Source organism: Balaenoptera acutorostrata, chromosome 8 (genome assembly GCF_949987535.1).
Source record: "Balaenoptera acutorostrata chromosome 8, mBalAcu1.1, whole genome shotgun sequence".
NCBI classification, from domain to species: domain Eukaryota; kingdom Metazoa; phylum Chordata; class Mammalia; order Artiodactyla; family Balaenopteridae; genus Balaenoptera; species Balaenoptera acutorostrata.
In genome coordinates this window covers 39,949,358-39,968,900 of record NC_080071.1, presented here as the reverse complement: position 1 = coordinate 39,968,900, position 19,543 = coordinate 39,949,358, and the positions used below count along the sequence as shown (strand labels likewise).

Here is a 19,543-nt window from a genome sequence, read left to right as displayed (position 1 = left end):
TTTTACCATCAAAATGAAATTTATGGAAGAAGGTTAATTGCATGCTTATGGGAGAATATACGGATGTGTGGAATTTCCATAATGAGAGTTGTGACTGTTAGATCTTTGGGGTATGCATGTTTGTACATGTGTGTTTAATTTTAGTAAAGGGAGTTTGATAAATATATACACATTAACTGATATAAAAAGCCTTATTTTCAAATAAGGTAGAGACCTATTATGACTCAATTTATTATGACATATACAAGATTATATCCTATGCTTTGAAACAGAAATATATATAGGAAGTATTTTACGTAATATTGCCAAATCCTTGGTACAAATGACAGAGGGTTGGCTCTGTTCCACGAGAACAGCAATGTAATGGGAACATTATACCACCCTTTGTGTTGAAATACCTACTCATTATATTTTCAATCTTTTTTTTCCTCAGTGAGTCCTTGAGTTTTAGAGAAATTAAGCATTTTCTTTCAGGGTGCAATGCATTTTGGCCCAATTTCTGCTTGTATCTCCCACTGACTTTTGGGCATACCGAGGTGAGGAGAAATGTTCCCCAGCAGCAACAGCAGCAGCAAAATCTGGAAAAGGTGACAGAGGGATCAAAGCCCAAACTAACCCGTGCAAAAAGTGCAGTTTATTCCCACTCATTTTCCACTTGCAAAAACGTCCTTTGAAGCAATCCGTTTTGGTGAAGTGATATTAAAAAGCAGGTTTTAAAAGTGAAAACAGCAAGGTTGAGGTGAGGGAATTGATGAAAGCATAGTTATATATATATATATATATATATATATATATATATATATATATTAACATCTTTACTGGAATATACTTGCTTTACAATGGTGTGTTAGTTTCTGCTGTATAACAAAGTGAATCAGCTATACATATACATATATCACCATGCCCCTCCCTCTTGCGTCTCCCTCCCACCCTCCCTATCCCACCCCTCTAGGTGGTCACAAAGCACCAAGCTGATCTCCCTGTGCTATGCAGCTCCTTCCCACTACCTGTCTATTTTACATTTGGTAGTGTATATAAGTCCCTGCCACTCTCTCACTTCGTCCCAGCTCACCATTCCTGCTCCCCATGTCCTCAAGTCCATTCTCTACATCTGCATCTTTATTCCTGTCCTGCTCTTAGGTAATTCATAACCTTTTTTTTTTTTTAAGATTCCATATATATGTGTTAGCATACGGTATTTGTTTTTCTCTTTCTGACTTACTTCACTCTGTATGGCAGACTCTAGGTCCATCCACCTCACTACAAATAACTCAATTTCGTTTCTTTTTATGGCTGAGTAATATTCCATTGTATATATGTGCCACATCTTCCTTATCCATTCATCAGTCAATGGACACTTAGGTTGCTTCCATGTCCAGGCTATTGTAAACAGAGATGCAATGAACACTGTGGTACATGACTCTTTTTGAATTATGCTTTTCTCAGGGTATATGCCCAGTAGTGGGATTGCTGGGTCACGTGCTAGTTCTATTTTTAGTTTTTTAAGGAAGCTCCATACTGTTGTCCATAGTGGCTGTATCAATTTACATTCCCACCAACACTGCAAGAGGGTTCCCTTTTCTCCACACTCTCTCCAGCATTTATTGTTTGTAGATTTTTTTGATGATGGTCATTCTGACTGGTGTGAAGTGATACCTCATTGTAGTTTTCATTTGCATTTCTCTAATCATTAGTGATGTTGAGCATCCTTTCATGTGTTTGTTGGCAATCTGTATATCTTCTTTGGAGAAATGTCTATTTAGGTCTTCTGCCCATTTTTGGATTGGGTTGTTTGTTTCTTTGATATTGAGCTGCATGAGCTGCTTGTGTATTTTGGAGATTAATCCTTTGTCTGTTGCTTCATTTGCAAATATTTTCTCCCATTCTGAGGGTTGTCTTTTCGTCTTGTTTATGGTTTCCTTTGCTGTGCAAAAGCTTTGAAGTTTCATTACATCTCATTTGTTTATTTTTGTTTTTATTTCCCTTTCTTTAGGAGGTGGGTCAAAAAGGATCTTGCTGTGATTGATGCCATAGAGTGTTCTGCCTATGGTTTCCTCTACGAGTTTTATAGTGTCGGGCCTTACATTTAGGTCTTAAATCCATTTTGAGTTTATTTTTGTGTATGGTGTTAGAGAGTGTTCTAATTTCATTCTTTTACATATAGCTGTCCAGCTTTCCCAGCACCACTTATTGAAGAGGCTATCTTTTCTCCACTGTAGATTCTTGCCTCCTTTATCAAAAATAAGGTGACCATGTGTGTGTGGGTTTATCTCTGGGCTTTCTATCCTGTTCCATTGATCTATATTTCTGTTTTTCTGCCAGTACCAAACTGTCTTGATTACTGTAGCTTTATAGTATAGTCTGAAGTCAGGAAGCCTGATTCCTCCAGCTCCATTTTTCGTTCTCAAGATTGCTTTAGCTATTCGGGATCTTTTGTGTTTCCATACAAATTGTGCAATTTTTTGTCCTAGTTCTGTGAAAAATGCCATTGGTAGTTTGATAGGGATTGCATTGAATATGTAGATTGCTTTGGGTAGTATAGTCCTTTACGCAATGTTGATTCTTCCAATCCAAGAACATGGTATATCTCTCCATCTGTTTGTATCATCTTTAATTTCTTTCATCAGTGTCTTATACTTTTCTGCATACGGGTCTTTTGTCTCTTTAGGTAGGGTTATTCCTAGGTGTTTTATTCTTTTTGTTGCAATGGTAAATGGGAGTGTTTCCTTAATTTCTCTTTCAGATTTTTCATCATTAGTGTATAGGAATGCAAGAGATTTCTGTGCATTAATTTTGTATCCTGCTACTTTACCAAATTCATTGATTAGCTCTAGTGGTTTTCTTATAGAGTCGTTAGGATTTTCTCTGTATAGTATCATGTCATCTGCAAACAGTGACAGCATTACTTCTTCTTTTCCGATTTACATTCCTTTTATTTCTTATTTCTGATTGCTGTGGCTAAAACTTCCAAAACTATGTTGAATAATAGTGGTGAGAGTGGGCAACCTTGTCTTGTTCCTGATCTTAGTGGAAATGGTTTCAGTTTTTCACCATTGAGGACGATGTTTTCTGTGGGTTTGTCATATATGGCCTTTATTATGTTGAGGTAAGTTCCCTCTATGCCTACTTTCTGAAGGGTTTTTATCATAAATTTGTGTTGAATTCTGTCAAAAGCTTTTTCTGCATCTATTGAGATGATCGTATGGTGTTTCTCCTTCAATTTGTTAATATGGTGTATCACATTGATTGATTTGTGTATATTGAAGAATCTTTGAATTACTGGGATAAACCCCACTTAATCATGGTGTATGATCTTTTTAATGTGCTGTTGGATTCTGTTTGCTAGTATTTTGTTGAGGATTTTTGCATCTATGTTCATCAGTGATATTGGCCTGTAGTTTTCTTTCTTTGTGACATCTTTGTCTGGTTTTGGTATCAGTGTGATGCTGGTCTTGTAGAATGAGTTTGGGAGGGTTTCTCCCTCTGCTATATTTTGGAAGAGTTTGAGAAGGATAGATGTTAGCTCTTCTCTAAATGTTTGATAGAATTCGCCTGTGAAGCCATCTGGTCCTAGGCTTTTGTTTGTTGGAAGATTTTTAATCACAGTCTGAATTTCAGTGCTTGTGATTGGTCTGTTTATATTTTCTATTTCTTCCTGGTGCAGTCTTGGAAGGCTGTGCTTTTCTAAGAATTTGTCCATTTCTTCCAGGTTGTCCATTGTATTCGCATATAGTTGCTTGTAGTAATCTCTCATGATCCTTTGTATTTCTGCAGTGTCAGTTGTTACTTCTCCTTTTTCATTTCTAATTCTATTGATTTGAGTCTTTTCCCTTTTTTTTGATGAGTCTGGCTAATGGGTTTTCAATTTTGTTTATCTTCTCAAAGAATCAGCTTTTAGTTTTATTGATCTTTGCTATTGTTTCCTTCATTTCTTTTACATTTATTTCTGATCTGATCTTTATGATATCTTTCCTTCTGCTAACTTTGGGGGTTTTTTGTTCTTCTTTCTCTAATTGCTTTAGGTGTAGGGTTAGGTTGTTTATTTGAGGTGTTTCTTGTTTCTTGAGGTAGGACTGTATTGCTATAAACTTCCCTCTTAGAACTGCTTTTGCTGCATCCCATAGGTTTTGGGCCGTCGTGTTTTCATTGTCATTTGTTTCTAGGTATTTTTGATTTCCTCTTTGATTTCTTCAGTGATCTCTTGGTTATTAAGTAGTGTATTGTTTAGCCTCTATGTGTTTGTATTTTTCACAGATTTGTTCCTGTAATTGATATCTAGTGTCATAGCGTTGTGGTCGGAAAAGATACTTGACAAGATTTCAATTTTCTTAAATTGACCAAGGCTTGATTTGTGACCCAAGATATGATCTATCCTGCAGAATGTTCCATGAGCACTTGAGAAGAAAGTGTATTCTGTTGTTTTTGGATGGAATGTCCTATAAATATCAATTAGGTCCATCTTGTTTAATGTATCATTTAAAGCTTGTGTTTCCTTATTTATTTTCATTTTGGATGATCTGTCTATTGGTGAAAGTGGGATGTTAAAGTACCCTACTATGATTGTGTTACTGTTGATTTCCCCTTTTATGGCTGTTAGCATTTGTCTTATGTTTTGAGGTGCTCCTATGTTGGGTGCATAAATATTTACAATTGTTTTGTCTTCTTCTTGGATTGATCCCTTGATCATTATGTAGTGTCCTTCTTTGTCTCTTGTAATAGTCTTTATTTTAAAGTCTATTTTGTCTGATATGAGAATTGCTACTCCAGCTTTCTTTTGATTTCCATTTGCATGGAATATCGTTTTCCATCCTCTCACTTTCAGTCTGTATGTGGGTCTCTTGTAGACAACATATATACGGGCCTTGTTTTTGTATCCATTCAGCCAGTCTATGTCTTTCGGTTGGAGCATTTAATCCATTTACATTTAAGGTAATTATCAATATGTATTTTCCTATTACCATTTCTTAATTGTTTTGGGTTTGTTATTGTAGCTCTTTTCCTTCTCTTGTGTTTCCTGCCTAGAGAAGTTCCTTTAGCATTTGTTGTAGAGCTGGTTTGGTGGTGCTGAATTCTCTGAGCTTTTGCTTGTCTGTAAAGGTTTTAATTTCTCTGTCGAATCTGAATGAGATCCTTGCTGGGTGGAGTAATCTTGGTTGTAGGTTTTTCTCTTTCATCACTTTCAATATGTGCTGCCACTCCCTTCTGGCTTGCAGAGTTTCTGCTGAAAGATCAGCTGTTAACCTCATGGGGATTCCCTTCTATGTTCTTTGTTGTTTTTCCCTTGCTGCTTTTAATATTTTGTCTTTGTATTTAATTTTTGATAGTTTGATTAATATGTGTCTTGGCATGTTTCTCCTTGAATTTATCCTGTATGGGACTCTCTGCGCTTCCTAGACTTGATTAACTATTTCCTTTCCCATATTAGGGAAGTTTTCAATGATAACTCTTCAAATATTTTCTCAGTCCCTTTCTTTTTCTTTTCTTCTTCTGGGACCCCTTATAATTCAAGTGTTGGTGTGGTGCGTTTAATATTGTCCCAGAGGTCTCTGAGACTGTCCCCAGTTCTTTTCATTCTTTTTTCTTTGCTCTGCAGTAGTTATTTCCACTATTTTATCTTCCAGGTCACTTATCTGTACTTCTGCCTCAGTTATTCTGCTATTGATTCCTTCTAGAGAATTTTTAATTTCATTCATTGTGTTGTTCACCATTGTTTGTTTGTTCTTTAGTTCTTCTAGGTCCTTGTTAAACGTTTCTTGTATTTTCTCCATTCTATTTCCAAGATTTTGGATCATCTTGACTATCATTACTCTGAATTCTTTTTCAGGTAGACTGCCTATTTCCTCTTCATTTGTTTGCTCTGGTGGGTTTTTACCTTGCTCCTTCATCTGCTGTGTGTTTCTCTGTCTTCTCATTTTGCTTAAGTTACTGTGTTTGGGGTCTCCTCTTCACAGGCTGCATGTTCGTAGTTTCCATTGTTTTTGGTGTCTGCCCCCAGTGCGTGAGGTTGGTTCAGTGGATTGTGTAGGCTTCCTGGTGGAGGGGACTGGTGCCTGTGTTCTGGTGGATGAGGCTGGATCTTGTCTTTCTGGTGGGCAGGACCATGTCCGGTGGTATGTTTTGGGGTGTCTGTGACCTTATTATGAATTTAGGCAGCCTCTCTGCTAATGGGTGGGGCTGTGTTCCTGTCTTGCTAGTTGTTTGGCATAGGGTTTCCAGCACTGTGGCTTGCTGGTTGTTGAGTAGAGCTGGGTCTTAGCGTTGAGATGGAGATCTCTGGGAGAGCTTTTGCTGTTTGATATTACATGGAGCCGGGAGGCCTCTGCTGGACCAATGTCCTGAACTTGGCTCTTCCACCTCAGAGGCACAGGCCTGACACCTGGCCGGAGCACCAAGACCCTGTCAGCCACATGGCTCAGAAGAAAAGGGAGAAAAAAAGCAAGCAGGAAAGAAAAATTACATAAATAGATAAATAAAATAAAGTTATTAAAATAAAAAATAATTATTAAAAATTAAAAAGAAAAAAAAATAGAAAGAAAGAAGAGAGCAACCAAACCAAAACACAAATCCACCAGTGATAACAAGCACTAAAAACTATACTAAAAAAAAAAAAAACGGACAGACAGAACCCTAGGACAAATGGTAAAAGCACAGCTATACAGACAAAATCACCCAAGGAAGCATACACATACGCTCTCACAAAAAGAGAAAAAGGAAAATATATATCGTTGCTCCCAAAGTCCACCGCCTCAATTTTGGGATGATTCATTGTCTATTCAGGTATTCCACAGATGCAGGGTAGATCACAGATGCAGGTGCAAGTTGATTGTGGAGATTTAATCTGCTGCTCCTGAGGCTGCTGGGAGAGATTTCCCTTTCTCTTCTTTGTTCTCACAGCTCCTGGGGTTCAGCTTTGGATTTGGCCCTGCCTCTGCGTGTAGGTCGCCTGAGGGTGTCTGTTCTTGGCTCAGACAGGATGGGGTTAAAGGGGCAGCTGATTCAGGGGCTCTGGCTCACTCAGGCTGGAGGGAGGGAGGGGCACGGAGTGTGGGGCGAGCCTGCGGCGGCAGAGGCCAGCAAAACGTTGCACCAGCCTGAGGCGCACCGTGTGTTTTCCCAGGGAAGTTGTCCCTGAATCACGGGACCCTGGCAGTGGCGGGCTGCACAGGCTCCCGGGAGGGAGGTGTGTGGATAGTGACCTGTGCTTGCACATAGGCTTCTTGGTGGCTGTAGCAGCAGCCTTAGCATTTCATGCCTGTCTCTGGTGTCCATGCTGATAGCCGCGGCTCACGCCCGTCTCTGGAGCTCATTTAGGCGGTGCTCTGAATCCCCTCGCCTCACACAGCCCGAAACAATGATCTCTTGACGCTTCAGCAGTTCCAGACTTTTTCCCAAACTCCCTCCCGACTAGCTGTGGTGCACTAGCCCCCTTCAGCCAACACCTGTCCTCTTCCTGGGATCCAACCTCCGAAGCCGGAGCCTCAGCTCCCAGCCCCCACCCACCCGGGTGGGTGAGCAGACAAGCCTCTCGGGCTGGTGAGTGCTGGTCGGCACCGATCCTCTGTGTGGGAATCTCTCTGCTTTGCCCGCCCTCCGCACCCCTGTTGTTGCGCTCTCCCCCGTGGTTCTGAAGCTTCCCCCCCACCCACCTCCCGTCTCTGCCCACGAAGGGGCTTCCTAGTGTGTGGAAACCTTTCCTCCTTCACAGCTCCCTCCCACTGGTGCAGGTCCCGTCCTTATTCTTTTGTCTCTGTTTTTTCTTTTTTCTTTTGCCCTCCCCAGGTACGTGGGGAGTTTCTTGCCTTTTGGGAGGTCTGAGTTATTCTGCCAGCGTTCAGTAGGTGTTCTGTAGGAGTTGTTCCACATGTAGATGTATTTCTGATGTATTTGTGGGAAGGAAGGTGATCTCCACGTCTTATTCTTCCGCCATCTTGAAGGGTCTCCCCCCATAATTTATATTTATTCAGAAGATCTACCACTACTTTAAAACAATCTGTGTTTTACTTGGCAAATTGTCTGTCATTAAAATGCTAATGAAATGGTAAACAGCTGCTACGTTTTTATGCTAATGAAGGGTGGCAGCTAAGTAGTTGTCAAGCCTTGTCTTTATTAGCCTAGAGATTTGATTGGGTAAGGGGGATCACTGTACATTCTGACCTTTGTTGATGGAGCAATCTGTTTGTCAAGTTCCATGTTGCATTCTATTTGATTTGAGTTTGTTAGTACAAAGTGACTCTTGCAGGCTCTCCAGGGCCATGTGTTACAATGTTATCAGAGCCACCATTGTGGGCTTAGAGAAAGAATTTTGCTTCCCTTTGGGATACCTACAATGGCAAAATAATTATACATTTGTTCATCAGAAATGTTAAAAGACAAAATTCAACTGAGTAAAATTTAAAGATCTTATCGGCCTTATTGAACGATTCATGGATCAAGCAGCATCCCCTCCAGTGAGCAGGGCTACAGAAAGGGAAGATTCTTAAAGGCAAGACAAGAAAGTCGTAAACAAAAAGGATTATTTCAGGCTTAGGTAACCTATCTATGGGGGACAGAAGGGGTCTGTGTGGCAGATTACTTCCTCTTCCTTTGGGGGATGGAGAGGGCTAACATGACCAATTGCCTCGTTGGTGCTGACCAGAAAATTCCACATTAACTGGTTAGGATAACATTCCTGAGTCAGATTACATTCCTAGGTTGTAACTGCAGTTAGGTTAGCACAAGTGACCCCATTTTAGGCCTTTTGTTTCTTTTTTAACAGGCAGCTTTAAGTATACTGTATGCTTTTATACTGTAGACTTTTGACAATTATAATAATTGTAAATAGTAAAAGGCCATTGGTCTAATATAAGAAATACCCGGTTTTCAATTTAGCTAAGATTTTTTTTTTCTTTTTTTGGCTGCGTTGGGTCTTCGTTGCTGCACGCAGACTTTCTCTAGTTGCAGTGAGCGGGGGCTACTCTTTGTTGCAGTGTGCAGGCTTCTCATTGCGGTGGCTTCTCTTGTTGCAGAGCACGGGCTCTAGGCATGCGGACTTTAGTAGCTGTGGCACGCAGGCTCAGTAGTTGTGGCTCACGGGCTCTAGAGTGCAGGCTTAGTAGTTGTGGTGCATGGGCTTAGTTGCTCCACAGCATGTGGGATCTTCCCAGACCAGGGATAAAACCCGTGTCCCCTGCAGTGGCAGGCAGATTCTTAACCACTGCGCCACCAGCGAAGTCCCTTAGCTAAGATTTTGAAGCAAAGCTTTTAAGATAAATATTTTAGTAAATGCCTTTGTAACATTTGACATATTGATATAATATATCATCTTGGACCTACAAGCTCTGAAGTTAGCAATGTTAGAAGAATAATGTGTAATTAAATGCAGGGTGGTTATGTGAATGCCAGGCTGAGATCAGAGTATTTACTTTGGCATCAGAAAAAAAAAAAAATTCTGTTTGACCTACACTTTTGGCTGATTCTCTTTTGCTGAGTCCTACTCTATATTCCCTAATGGACGGGCTGACCTAAAGACTTGCCATTACAGATAAATGCTTCAGATGCCCTTCTCTTTTTTCAGTTTTTAGGATCAATGTAAATGAGGTATGACAGTCCATTAAACACTACTGCCAGTAATGTTCTGGAATGATTTGAAATATTATGCAGAGTTTATTAAGGAAATTCATTACCAAAAAATATATCATTGAAATAGAAATTTTAACTATTCTGGAACACCGTGAAAGAAGACTGGTGGAAATTTTAATAGTCAGAACATTTTCCCATACTGTTCATTTCTCCTTGAAGCCAGCTGGGGATTTTAGGCTTATAATTATTTGTGGTCCTATATAGGCATGTCAGGAGGAATTGGAACCTTCATACACTGCTGGTGGTAATGTAAAATGGTTTAGCCATTTTGGAAAACAGTCTGGAAGTTCTCAAAAGGTTAAACCATATGACTACCATATGACCCAACAATCCCCAGTTCCACTCTTAGGTATATATGCAAGAGAACTAAAAACATGTCGCCACACAAAAACTTAGAAACGAATGTTCATAGCGGCATGATTCATAATGGCCAAAAAGTGGAAACAACCCAAATGCCAATCAACTGATGAATAAATAAGCCAAAAATTGTACATCTACAATGGAATATTATTCAGCTTTAAAAAGAAATGAAATTCTGATACATGCTACAACATGGAGGTGCCTTAAAAACATGCCAAGTAAAAGAAAACAGTCACAAAAGACCTCATATTGTATGATTTCATTTAAATGAAATGTCCAGAATAGACATATCTGTAGAGACAGAAAGTAGACTCGTGGTTACCAAGAGCTGGAGGTGTTGGGAAGAATTGGGGGTGTCTGCCAGTGGGTACGGAGTTTCTTTTAGGGATCATGAAAATCTAATATTGCTTGTGGTCCTGGTTGCACAACTCTGAATATGCTGAAAATCATTGAACTGTACACTTCAAGTAGGTGAATTTTATCTCAATATGCCTGTTGTATTTTGTTTAAAAAGGGCATATCAGAGCCTGTCTCCTGGAGAGCCACCTGCAGCAGCGATTACTTATCTGCAGTATGTAGAGCTTATAGGCTAGAGAAAAATGCATGTTATCCTGGAGAGGAGTGTTTTAAATCTCCTACAGGCAGGTTACACTGGATATGTAAAGACAGCTTAATAAAATTGTTAAAAGGATAGTCGCTAAAATAATACAAGGCTCATTAGAAATAAAAGTTGAAGTCAAGAATTTGGTTCCAACTCCTCCCTGTCCCCCAAAACCCTGCCTCTACCCTGATTATAATCACCCCTTTTAGATTCTCTAACTCTCCAGTGTCCAGACTAAGGGCAACTTTCTGTTTGTTTTTTTAAGAGAACAAATTGTTTGAGTGATAACTTCCCTGGGATTGGACAGCAACTATAAGAGTCCAGGGTTTCTTACCCTGGTAAAAACCCTATAATAATCTCTGATTTGCATAAAATGCGCCGACTAGCCATTCAATAATTGTGAATAGTAAATTGCATCCGGCTTCAAGAGGCTCCTCCCCTCCTCTCTCCTACATTTTTGGCTAGTAAGTAATGATTGAACAAGAGGGTGATATTCTGCCTCACCTGCCAGCAGGATCTGTGTACTGTGTATCTCAGCAGAGTCTGAGCAGCCCTTGACCTTTGCCATAGGGACACATTCTGTATCCCTGTCTTAGACATTGAGCAAGAAGACCCTTTTTAAGTGTATTTTCTCCTCCTGTGCCATTTGCTGACTCCCAGCATAACTCTCTTGCTTGCAGGTTGCAGCTCAGCAGTCTTGTTTTTGCACTGTAAGCTGGGGAGGGAGATGGATGTGAGCAAGAGATTGAATTCATTTTCGTTTTGTTCTTGGCAGGCAGTACATGCCACTCTACTACCCTTCCTGCTCTTGTGCGCACACCTACCCTGATGATGCAGCCTTCACTGGATATCAAACCATTTATGTCTTTTCCAGTAGACAGTAATTCTGCTGCTGTTGGGCTGTTTCCAAATTTTAACACAGTGAGTAAATGCATTTTTATTTTATTTGTCTCCTCCTCAATCTCTTTCTTTCATTACAATTGTGAATAGGCAATAGACATAGCCTCTTTCCAAAGTGTGTAGTTTTAGACCATATATTGGTTTACATTATGAAAGATAATGCTTCACCCGTGAGAGGTAGTCCAAACAATAACCAGCATATTTATTTTATAAATATTTCCACAGGCGACTTTTCACCTGTTGCTTTGTGCAATTTTGATAGACTTTTCAATGGCTTGAGAACCCGTATCTTTTCTGGGATGCTGTTCACATGCTCAAGAACACAATTTAGAGGTATCAAGCCACACTGATTTTTCCCTACTAGTAGAAAGAAAAAGAAAGTGTATGTTTCATCTTCCTGGGTACATTTTTATTTGGGAGATTTTTTAGATAAAGACTCTTACACAAACAGAATTCTTATTTGGAGGCTATTGTAGATTATGTGAATCTGATTCTATTAGTAAAAGGAAAAAATTCATTTTAGATCTACATGTTACTTGTCTGCATACTTTGACATTCACTTTAAACCACATGATAAATATTAGTGAATTACCTATAATTACCAATGTTCTTCATTCAGGTCAGCTGACCTTCTTCTGTTTGAATGAAAGACAACTTTGTAGGTATGCCAAGTGGAACATGACATCTTTCAACAATAGAATTCAGCCTAAAATCAGTCCATAGCTAGATTCTAAGCTTATAGTAAAAGAAAAGGTTAACCAGTTCAGATGACTGCATAAATTATGTCTGTTCAGTCAATAAATACAGTCAGTTGGGGTCTGATGGTCTACATGAATGATACAGCATTATAGAAGCTACCATAATCAAGAAAAAGAATTGCATTACCAGACAATGAACGTCTGAAGTACTGCCAAATATTTCCTTCTGCAAACGTATCTTCTGTATGAAGTGAAAACATCAAGAGGATTTTTCCTCAAGGGTTGTAAATAAAATGTGCTGACATGCCTTCTGTTGTGGCTTAGGCACTGTAAGGTAATTAGAGGGTAGGGGAACAGCCAACTTTTTAAAGAGCACTGGCCTCGACTTAGCAAGTAAACGGTTGAATGTTTTCATCTTCTTGGGCTTTTTCAGACACAAGTCACACAGTTTTTTTTTTTTAAAAGGCCTGAAAAGGTGAGCAGCATTTCTAGTGCAGTGGAACAACTCAGTAAGATAAATCACGCCTGTCCTGGTCACATTAATCCATCAGGAGTGACCATGCCAAAGCAACACATCGTGCCATTTTAGAAAACTTGAACTCAAGCATGCTTATTCTGTCCTCTATCTAAACATGGGTGATACATTCCAGACATAATTGAATTAAGCTATACTTCTGAAAACATTTACTAGGTCTTTGTATTTTGATTAATGTACATTTGGAAGACAGCATTTATAGCCACTGCAGGAGTCCAGTCACTGTCAGGAAGCAGTACTGATGACGTGGGTAAGCATAAATGTCTCCTACTGTGGTTCACCTCTCTGTATTTTGTTTTTAACATGAGTAATACTTATTTCAAAAATTCAAATAAAACATTAGCATTCAAAGCAAAATGTCAAAGTCACCATTCCCTGCCCCTGCAGACACACTTACTCCCTTCCCTAGAGGAAAGCACCCTCAGCAGCTGGTATACGTCCTTCCAGCCCCTTCTAGATGTATGTTATGTACATATCCAATAGGAAACCAATCACTGTTGTCTTTTTACAACTGTGATCTTCTGATTAGCACTATTCTCTAAGTCACTTTTAGAGAATTTCTAAATATCTTGTATATACTTCTTTGTTCTTAAGGGCTGTAAAACAGAAATGGAAAGAATATCTTTATAAGTTCTTTTTAAAAAGATAGTCTCATAATGGCTTTTTAATGTTGTGTAGGGCTTACAGATGTACTAACTTACCTTTTTTGTTTGTTTATTCTATATAGCAATTAATCATATGATGTATTTGAGAAAATCCAAGGAATAATTCTAAGAGATGTTCATTGTTTTTTCTTCTTAGAGGCAAATAAACTTGTAATTTTCAAATGAAAATTTTTTTTTCTTGAAAGTGAAGAATATAGCAATGAACTGCATGATATAGTCATTTTATTCTCTCTATATTATATCCAAGGCATTTATTGGATACAGAGTCCTTCTGGTAATGCATTAAAAATTAAGTCATTGCAAGTGAGACCCTCTATCATCTTGCAAAAAAATGAATTTATGGGATCATTGGATTACCCATGATTTTTCACTGATTTGCAGTTTCAATTACTCTAACCCTTTTCCTATGGACTTTTCCATTCCAGTGTCTAACTCACCCAACAGATTTCCTGGGCAATTTCATAAAAGTCACTGTCCACATTTTCCTAGGGAAATACTTTTACATTACTACTAATAATTATACTAGATTATTGTATTTTGTGATGTTTTACATTCTTCAAAGGACTCAGACCTTAGAACATTTTAATCGACCACGGTTATTATTCCTATTGTCTACATGAGGAAAAAGCGTTAGTAAAGGAAGAACTGAGTCTTGAATTAGAATCTTCTAACTTCAGAACTGATGTTCCGGCTCTTCTGTATCCTTGGCTCTTTTGGTCCGTGTCACCTCCCACCTCATTCAGTGTGAACAAAGCTCAATCAGAAATCTTTTGTGCTCTTTTCTGGCAAGATGGTAGATAATTTTCAGCAGAATCATTAAGTGGAAAGAGGAAAGGATTATTTGAATGTAGAATGTATTTTAAAAACAGTTATAATTTCTTGTTAGCAAATTTTTTTTTCATCCCAACATCAACTTTAATGGCATAAATTTGGAATCAACAACAGAGAGACGGTTAATTACATACAGTAGAATATTTTACAATTATTAAAATTAGTATTTTTAAATGTGGACAAATTGCTCTTCAAGTAATGTTAATGTTAAATGAAAAATAGCAATATACAGAGCTATGTAAAAAAGTATAACAGTTCCATAAAAATCAACAATCACCCCCACAACAACCATTAAACATGTACATGCATACTCTTGTTGGCAAATTTTAAAAGTATATTCTACTCAGTAGTCTGTGTGCTCTTTGAAAACCAACGTGAATGCTACCATAATCACTTCATTTTTAATCAAGGGTAATATTAGTAAATATAAGAAATATATTTTAACTCATAACCATTATCAGAAGAATGAACACTGTACTCTTGAGACCATAGCTGAAAGCTTCGGAAGTTCCAAGTTTTGCTATTTTCTTTGGATTTAAAATATATATATATAAAGTAATGGTTTCTTCCTATTTTTATAGCAGAGTATGATAATGTTACATGAGAAACATAGCAAGAATGAAATGGGATTCTGTCATATTCCAAAGCAAATAGGTGCCTGTTCTATACTAAATTGTATGCAGTGAAGAGATATGCTTCACAGTGTTCATTTAGTGGCTATCTTGCCTTTTACTCCATAAGACAAAATCTCTCTCAGTGTTTATAGGTGAGAATAAGCAAAAAATTCGAGACACTGTTCAAGCAGAGTTCTGAGGAGACATACTAGGGAAAATGGGGTTTGGATCACTGATATTTTATGATGGGCTGTGTGTCAAGGATGCGTGTCTGGAGAATGAGGGTGTTAAGTCTGCAAATTTAAAGATCTTGACCTTTATATCTAAAGTTTAATAGGCTTCTCTGCCTGGCAACTCACTGATGCTTACTTCTACCACGCCACCCCACCTTCATTTATTTATCCTTCAGGGCCCAACCTAGAGATCACCTCCTTCACAGGAAACTTTCTGTGACTTGCAGTCTGACTTAAGTGCCCATCCTCTGTATTTCCAGAGTACCTCCCGATTACATCATATTCTCCCTGATTATCCATCTATCTTCACTGGAATGTCAGATCCTTGAGAACAAGGACTCTATCTTGTTTATCTTTGTATGCTTGGTGTCTGGCATCGGTGCTCAATAAAACTCTCTTGAAGGAAGGAAGGGAGAAAAGAACAGAGAAAGGGCTCTAGATCCTTGGTTTTCAATGTTCATGGTCCCCCATCCAGCAAAGGGAATTCCGGCATTTCTGAGCCTTACGTGCAAGGTGATAAGAGCAGGTGTTTAGTTTTAATTTCCTGAGAATTGTCATCCTCTTTTAGTCTAAAGGCAATAATTAGTTATAAACTTTTCTCCAGCTATAGTTCTGGCTTTCTCTGTGTGGATGGTATGGAAACTCTGCAAGTATCAACTGCATTCCTTATCCTAGGCCCTAATCTTAGGAGCATTTAGTTTAAAATCAAAGTTATTAATTACTGAATGTTATTGAAAACATAATATATGGACTAAACAGTACTGGATTTGGGGAAGGAGATAAACAAAATAAATAAAACAAAAACAAAAATACCCCAGTGCCCAAGAGACTTGTAAGAAATAAAATAAATAGGCTAGAAAAGGCAAGATAATAAAAACCAAGAAATATAGGCAAAGTGAAAATAGTTACTGAACTTTATAGTGTTCAAGAAAGGCCAGAAAGAATGAATTTTTTGTATCCCAATAGAGCTATTTTCATTATTTTGTTGTTCACTTTACTTCAGTTTGCCAACTGCTCCATGGTCATCCTTTAATTTTTTGTACATGATGTTTGGTAGCTGCCAAAATGTATATAATTGTTTCTCCCTATTAGAATTAGAATCTTCCATTTCCTTTACTGTGGATTCCATTTTTATCTTCATTTTACCTGGATAATACTTGGTGTTTAATACCTGTCTAATACTTGGTTCTCCTTAATAAGAGACTTCTTCAAAATTCAAATGAATTGCATACTTAACACGATGGATTGTGTCAACTTAATATGATAAAATAGGTCCATTTAGAAGGCATACTCACACACATGCTGTTATGGACTGAATGTTCCCTCCTCCCCAAATTCATATATTGAAGCCCTAACACGTGAGTGATAATATTTAGAAATGGGGCCTTTGAGAGGTAATTAGGGTTAGATGAGGTCTTGCAGGTGGTGCCCTTGTAATGTGATTAATGCCCTTATAAGGAGAGACCCCAGAGAGCTTTTCCTTTATCTACCGTGTGAGGACATAGTGAGCAGGAAGTCATCTGCAAGCCAGAAAGAGAGCTCTCACCATAACCTGACTATGCTGGCACCCCTGATCTTGGACTTCCAGCCTCCAAAACTGTGATAAATTTATTTCTGTTGTTTAAGCCACCAAGTCCATAGTATTTTGTTATGGCAGGTCTAGCAGACTAAGACACGTATGCAACCTATATATTGTATATGATGATTAGAAGATCTAGTTTCTTTTTAACAGCCACATATTAGATACATGGACAGATATATTTGTGTGACTCTCCAGAGCTGTAGCTATAATCAAGAGCCACTCAAGACCACAGTCACCTGTCAGTTTCTCTGCTGCTTGGCAGTAGTTTCCATGCCTATTTATTTCAAATGTCTTTGTGAGTCCTGCCATGTTTTTGCAGCTGCTCCAGGAAAGCACAGGCACAATGGAGGTCTCTGATGCTTTATTGCAAGAGGCTCAGTGATCTTTTTTCTTGTGAAAAATAATCTGATTTTTATTACCTACCTTAAAATTATTTTTTTCCTGACACATGAACAAATATGTGGAGCAGAATAAAGATAATTTATGAAGTATAAAGTCCCAAATTGCTATATGATTCTTTGAATCATCCATGACAAGCTGTGGAATGAGACATGTGTTTACCATTTATTTTATCATTCTAGACTCTTTGAGATTCTGGGTTATTCATAGTTTGGTGATATCAATGACTATATAAAAATTTTCTTTCTTGTAGTAGAAATAATAATATATTTATCAAGGAGGTCCAAAATAAAGAAATAGGGAATCAAAATCACATTCACTTTGCTGTTAATTCATGCCATGTTTCTCATGAGATGTTACTCTAAGGAAACTTGAAGTAAGCTAGAACATTCAATGTTTCACCTGCTTTTAATATGTTTATTAATTTAATGAAGTCCTTATTTAAACATTTAAATACCTATTTTTCTTTTGTTTAAATTTTTCTTTAATTTTATTTAAATTAAATACCTTACCTCTGCTAATACAATCCAAAGTGAATTTTTGCCATTTGAGTCTTCTTTTTTACTTTAGTAATGCTTTCCTGTCATAAAATGTTATATGTCCTATATTTCCTAGGACAGTAGTATGTCCAGTACTTGAAATGATACATTTGTCCCAGTCAAATAAAAAAGAGAATATGGTCGAATTTTATTTTCATTATATGCTTAAAATATTTCAATGGGTCATATTCTTTCATATGTTCTAAAGAAGTATGCCAAGTTGAAACTTTCCACAGTTACTCAAATTTACTGGAAGAGGGGAGGATGACAGCCTATTATTGGATTTAGATAAGTCAACAGCAACACTCTCCAGATCATTAGAAAAAACAGTGGTTATAGGAATTCTTTGAAATGTGCTACAGAACTGTAGAAGATTTTTGTACAGATATTTAAGCATAGATTACTGTCTGGAAATTTTTACATCACTATTGAACATGGCAGAGAGAAAAAATATGTAAACATGACCACTGGAAGGAGAACAAACTATGTAGTGATATTCAGTATTATTGTCTTCCTCGACTCTTCAGACCACAAATATGTCCTTTTTAAGCTTAATTCACATCCCCTGCCTTATTCAAAAAATCTCAAGATTTATCTACTAAAGACTGTGTTCAAATATCCCTTTACTCACTCTTGAAACCCCTTTAGAATATGTAGATATTATTGATATAGTATGTATATATACACAAGTATGCTTATATAATATGTGGTCATATGTGTTGTCTGTCCTTAATGAAATTATTTGTTCAGGTTATCTAGCAAAAGGAATGCATTCACAACCACTTACTGAATGTCTACATGTGCCAGTCATTGTGCTAAGGAGGAGTTATAGTGAATAAGGCAGAAGCTGCTCACTGTCTGATAGAAATTACTTCTTCCTCTTGTATAATTCACCATACGATAACAGATTCTGCTTATAATAAATAGTCAATTCAGTTGATCAAAGCTGCCAAGAAACATCAGATTAAGACTTTGATGGACCTTTAAGGGGTAAGGGAACACAAGGTTTCAGGAGCCTGTGAAAAGAGGCACCCATAGTCCCACCATGCTATGTCCTCTTGCGTGTCCCTTTCATCGTCCTAGTCTTAACCTCACATGGCTCTGGGACCTCATCTTCAGTGCTAGAGTTTCAAGGATTATGTGTACTTGGAGGCCACATCAGATATTCTGGCAAGACAGGTCTTCAGTCTTGGCACTGTCCCAGGTCAGCATTTTTTAAGAGTCGAGTCAGCTTGGAAAAAGTGTGTGTCAGGCCCTCTTCTTTAAAAATGTATCTTATTCTTAACAAATCTCCAGTTAATTAAAGGAAGAAGAAACCAACAACAACCTTGTTCTTAGCTTGTCTCAGTGACCAAGGCTCTTTATGCCTGTGGCAAAGTAGGAGAGCTTAATAAATATGAAATGTGGCAAAATATTATTGTACAAAACATTCCCTCCAGCCCAGAAAAGGTATTTCTAAATTGGTTGCTCTATAAACATTAATTGATGGTAGTGTTCCCTGAGAAACCTTTATCAAAGCTTGGGAACCCATGCAATAGCACAGACCATTTTTTTTTTACTCCCTCTAGATTCTTGTATTCAGAATTAGGTCTCAAATCTCTTTGGGGGAGGGAAAAACATGTTTTGGAATATTCCAGTTCCTTTATTTTTATAATTGCAATTGAGGGTGCTAAAGATGAATTGGAGTGCTATTTAGCAATCTGTGAAGTTTCAACATCTTTGCGGAGCTCAGTAGGGATCTTGGAAAAACACTTTTTTTCACAGATTTAGCTGTCAATTTAGGTTTTCTTACCTTCCTTTTTATGTTCTGATGCTTGAAATAATATGAAAGAATATAATTTATATGAATAATACCTTATTTTCATGGAATTCTAGTATCAGAGGACTTTAGCATATTTTAAAGACATTCTACAATTAATTCTTTCAACACATCCACATATGAAATAGGCTACGTGTGTCATTGTTGTA

General features: G+C 37.8%; 1 protein-coding gene across 10 annotated transcripts in view; it reads left to right on the top strand.

Annotated features, from left to right (window-relative positions):
- ZNF385B (zinc finger protein 385B) overlaps positions 1–19,543 on the top strand; it is a 432,563-nt gene that overhangs the window by 338,012 nt on the left and 75,008 nt on the right. For 8 of the 10 annotated variants that reach the window (XR_009009118.1, XM_057551853.1, XM_057551854.1 and 5 more), the window contains one exon: positions 11,355–11,500. The exons of the other annotated variants lie outside the window; for them this stretch is intronic. Coding sequence is in view for 7 of the 8 variants with exons in the window: in XM_057551853.1 (XP_057407836.1) it covers positions 11,355–11,500 (146 nt within the window). In the remaining variant the exon portion in view is untranslated. The remainder of the gene's footprint in view (positions 1–11,354; positions 11,501–19,543) is intronic. 10 annotated transcript variants of the gene reach the window in all.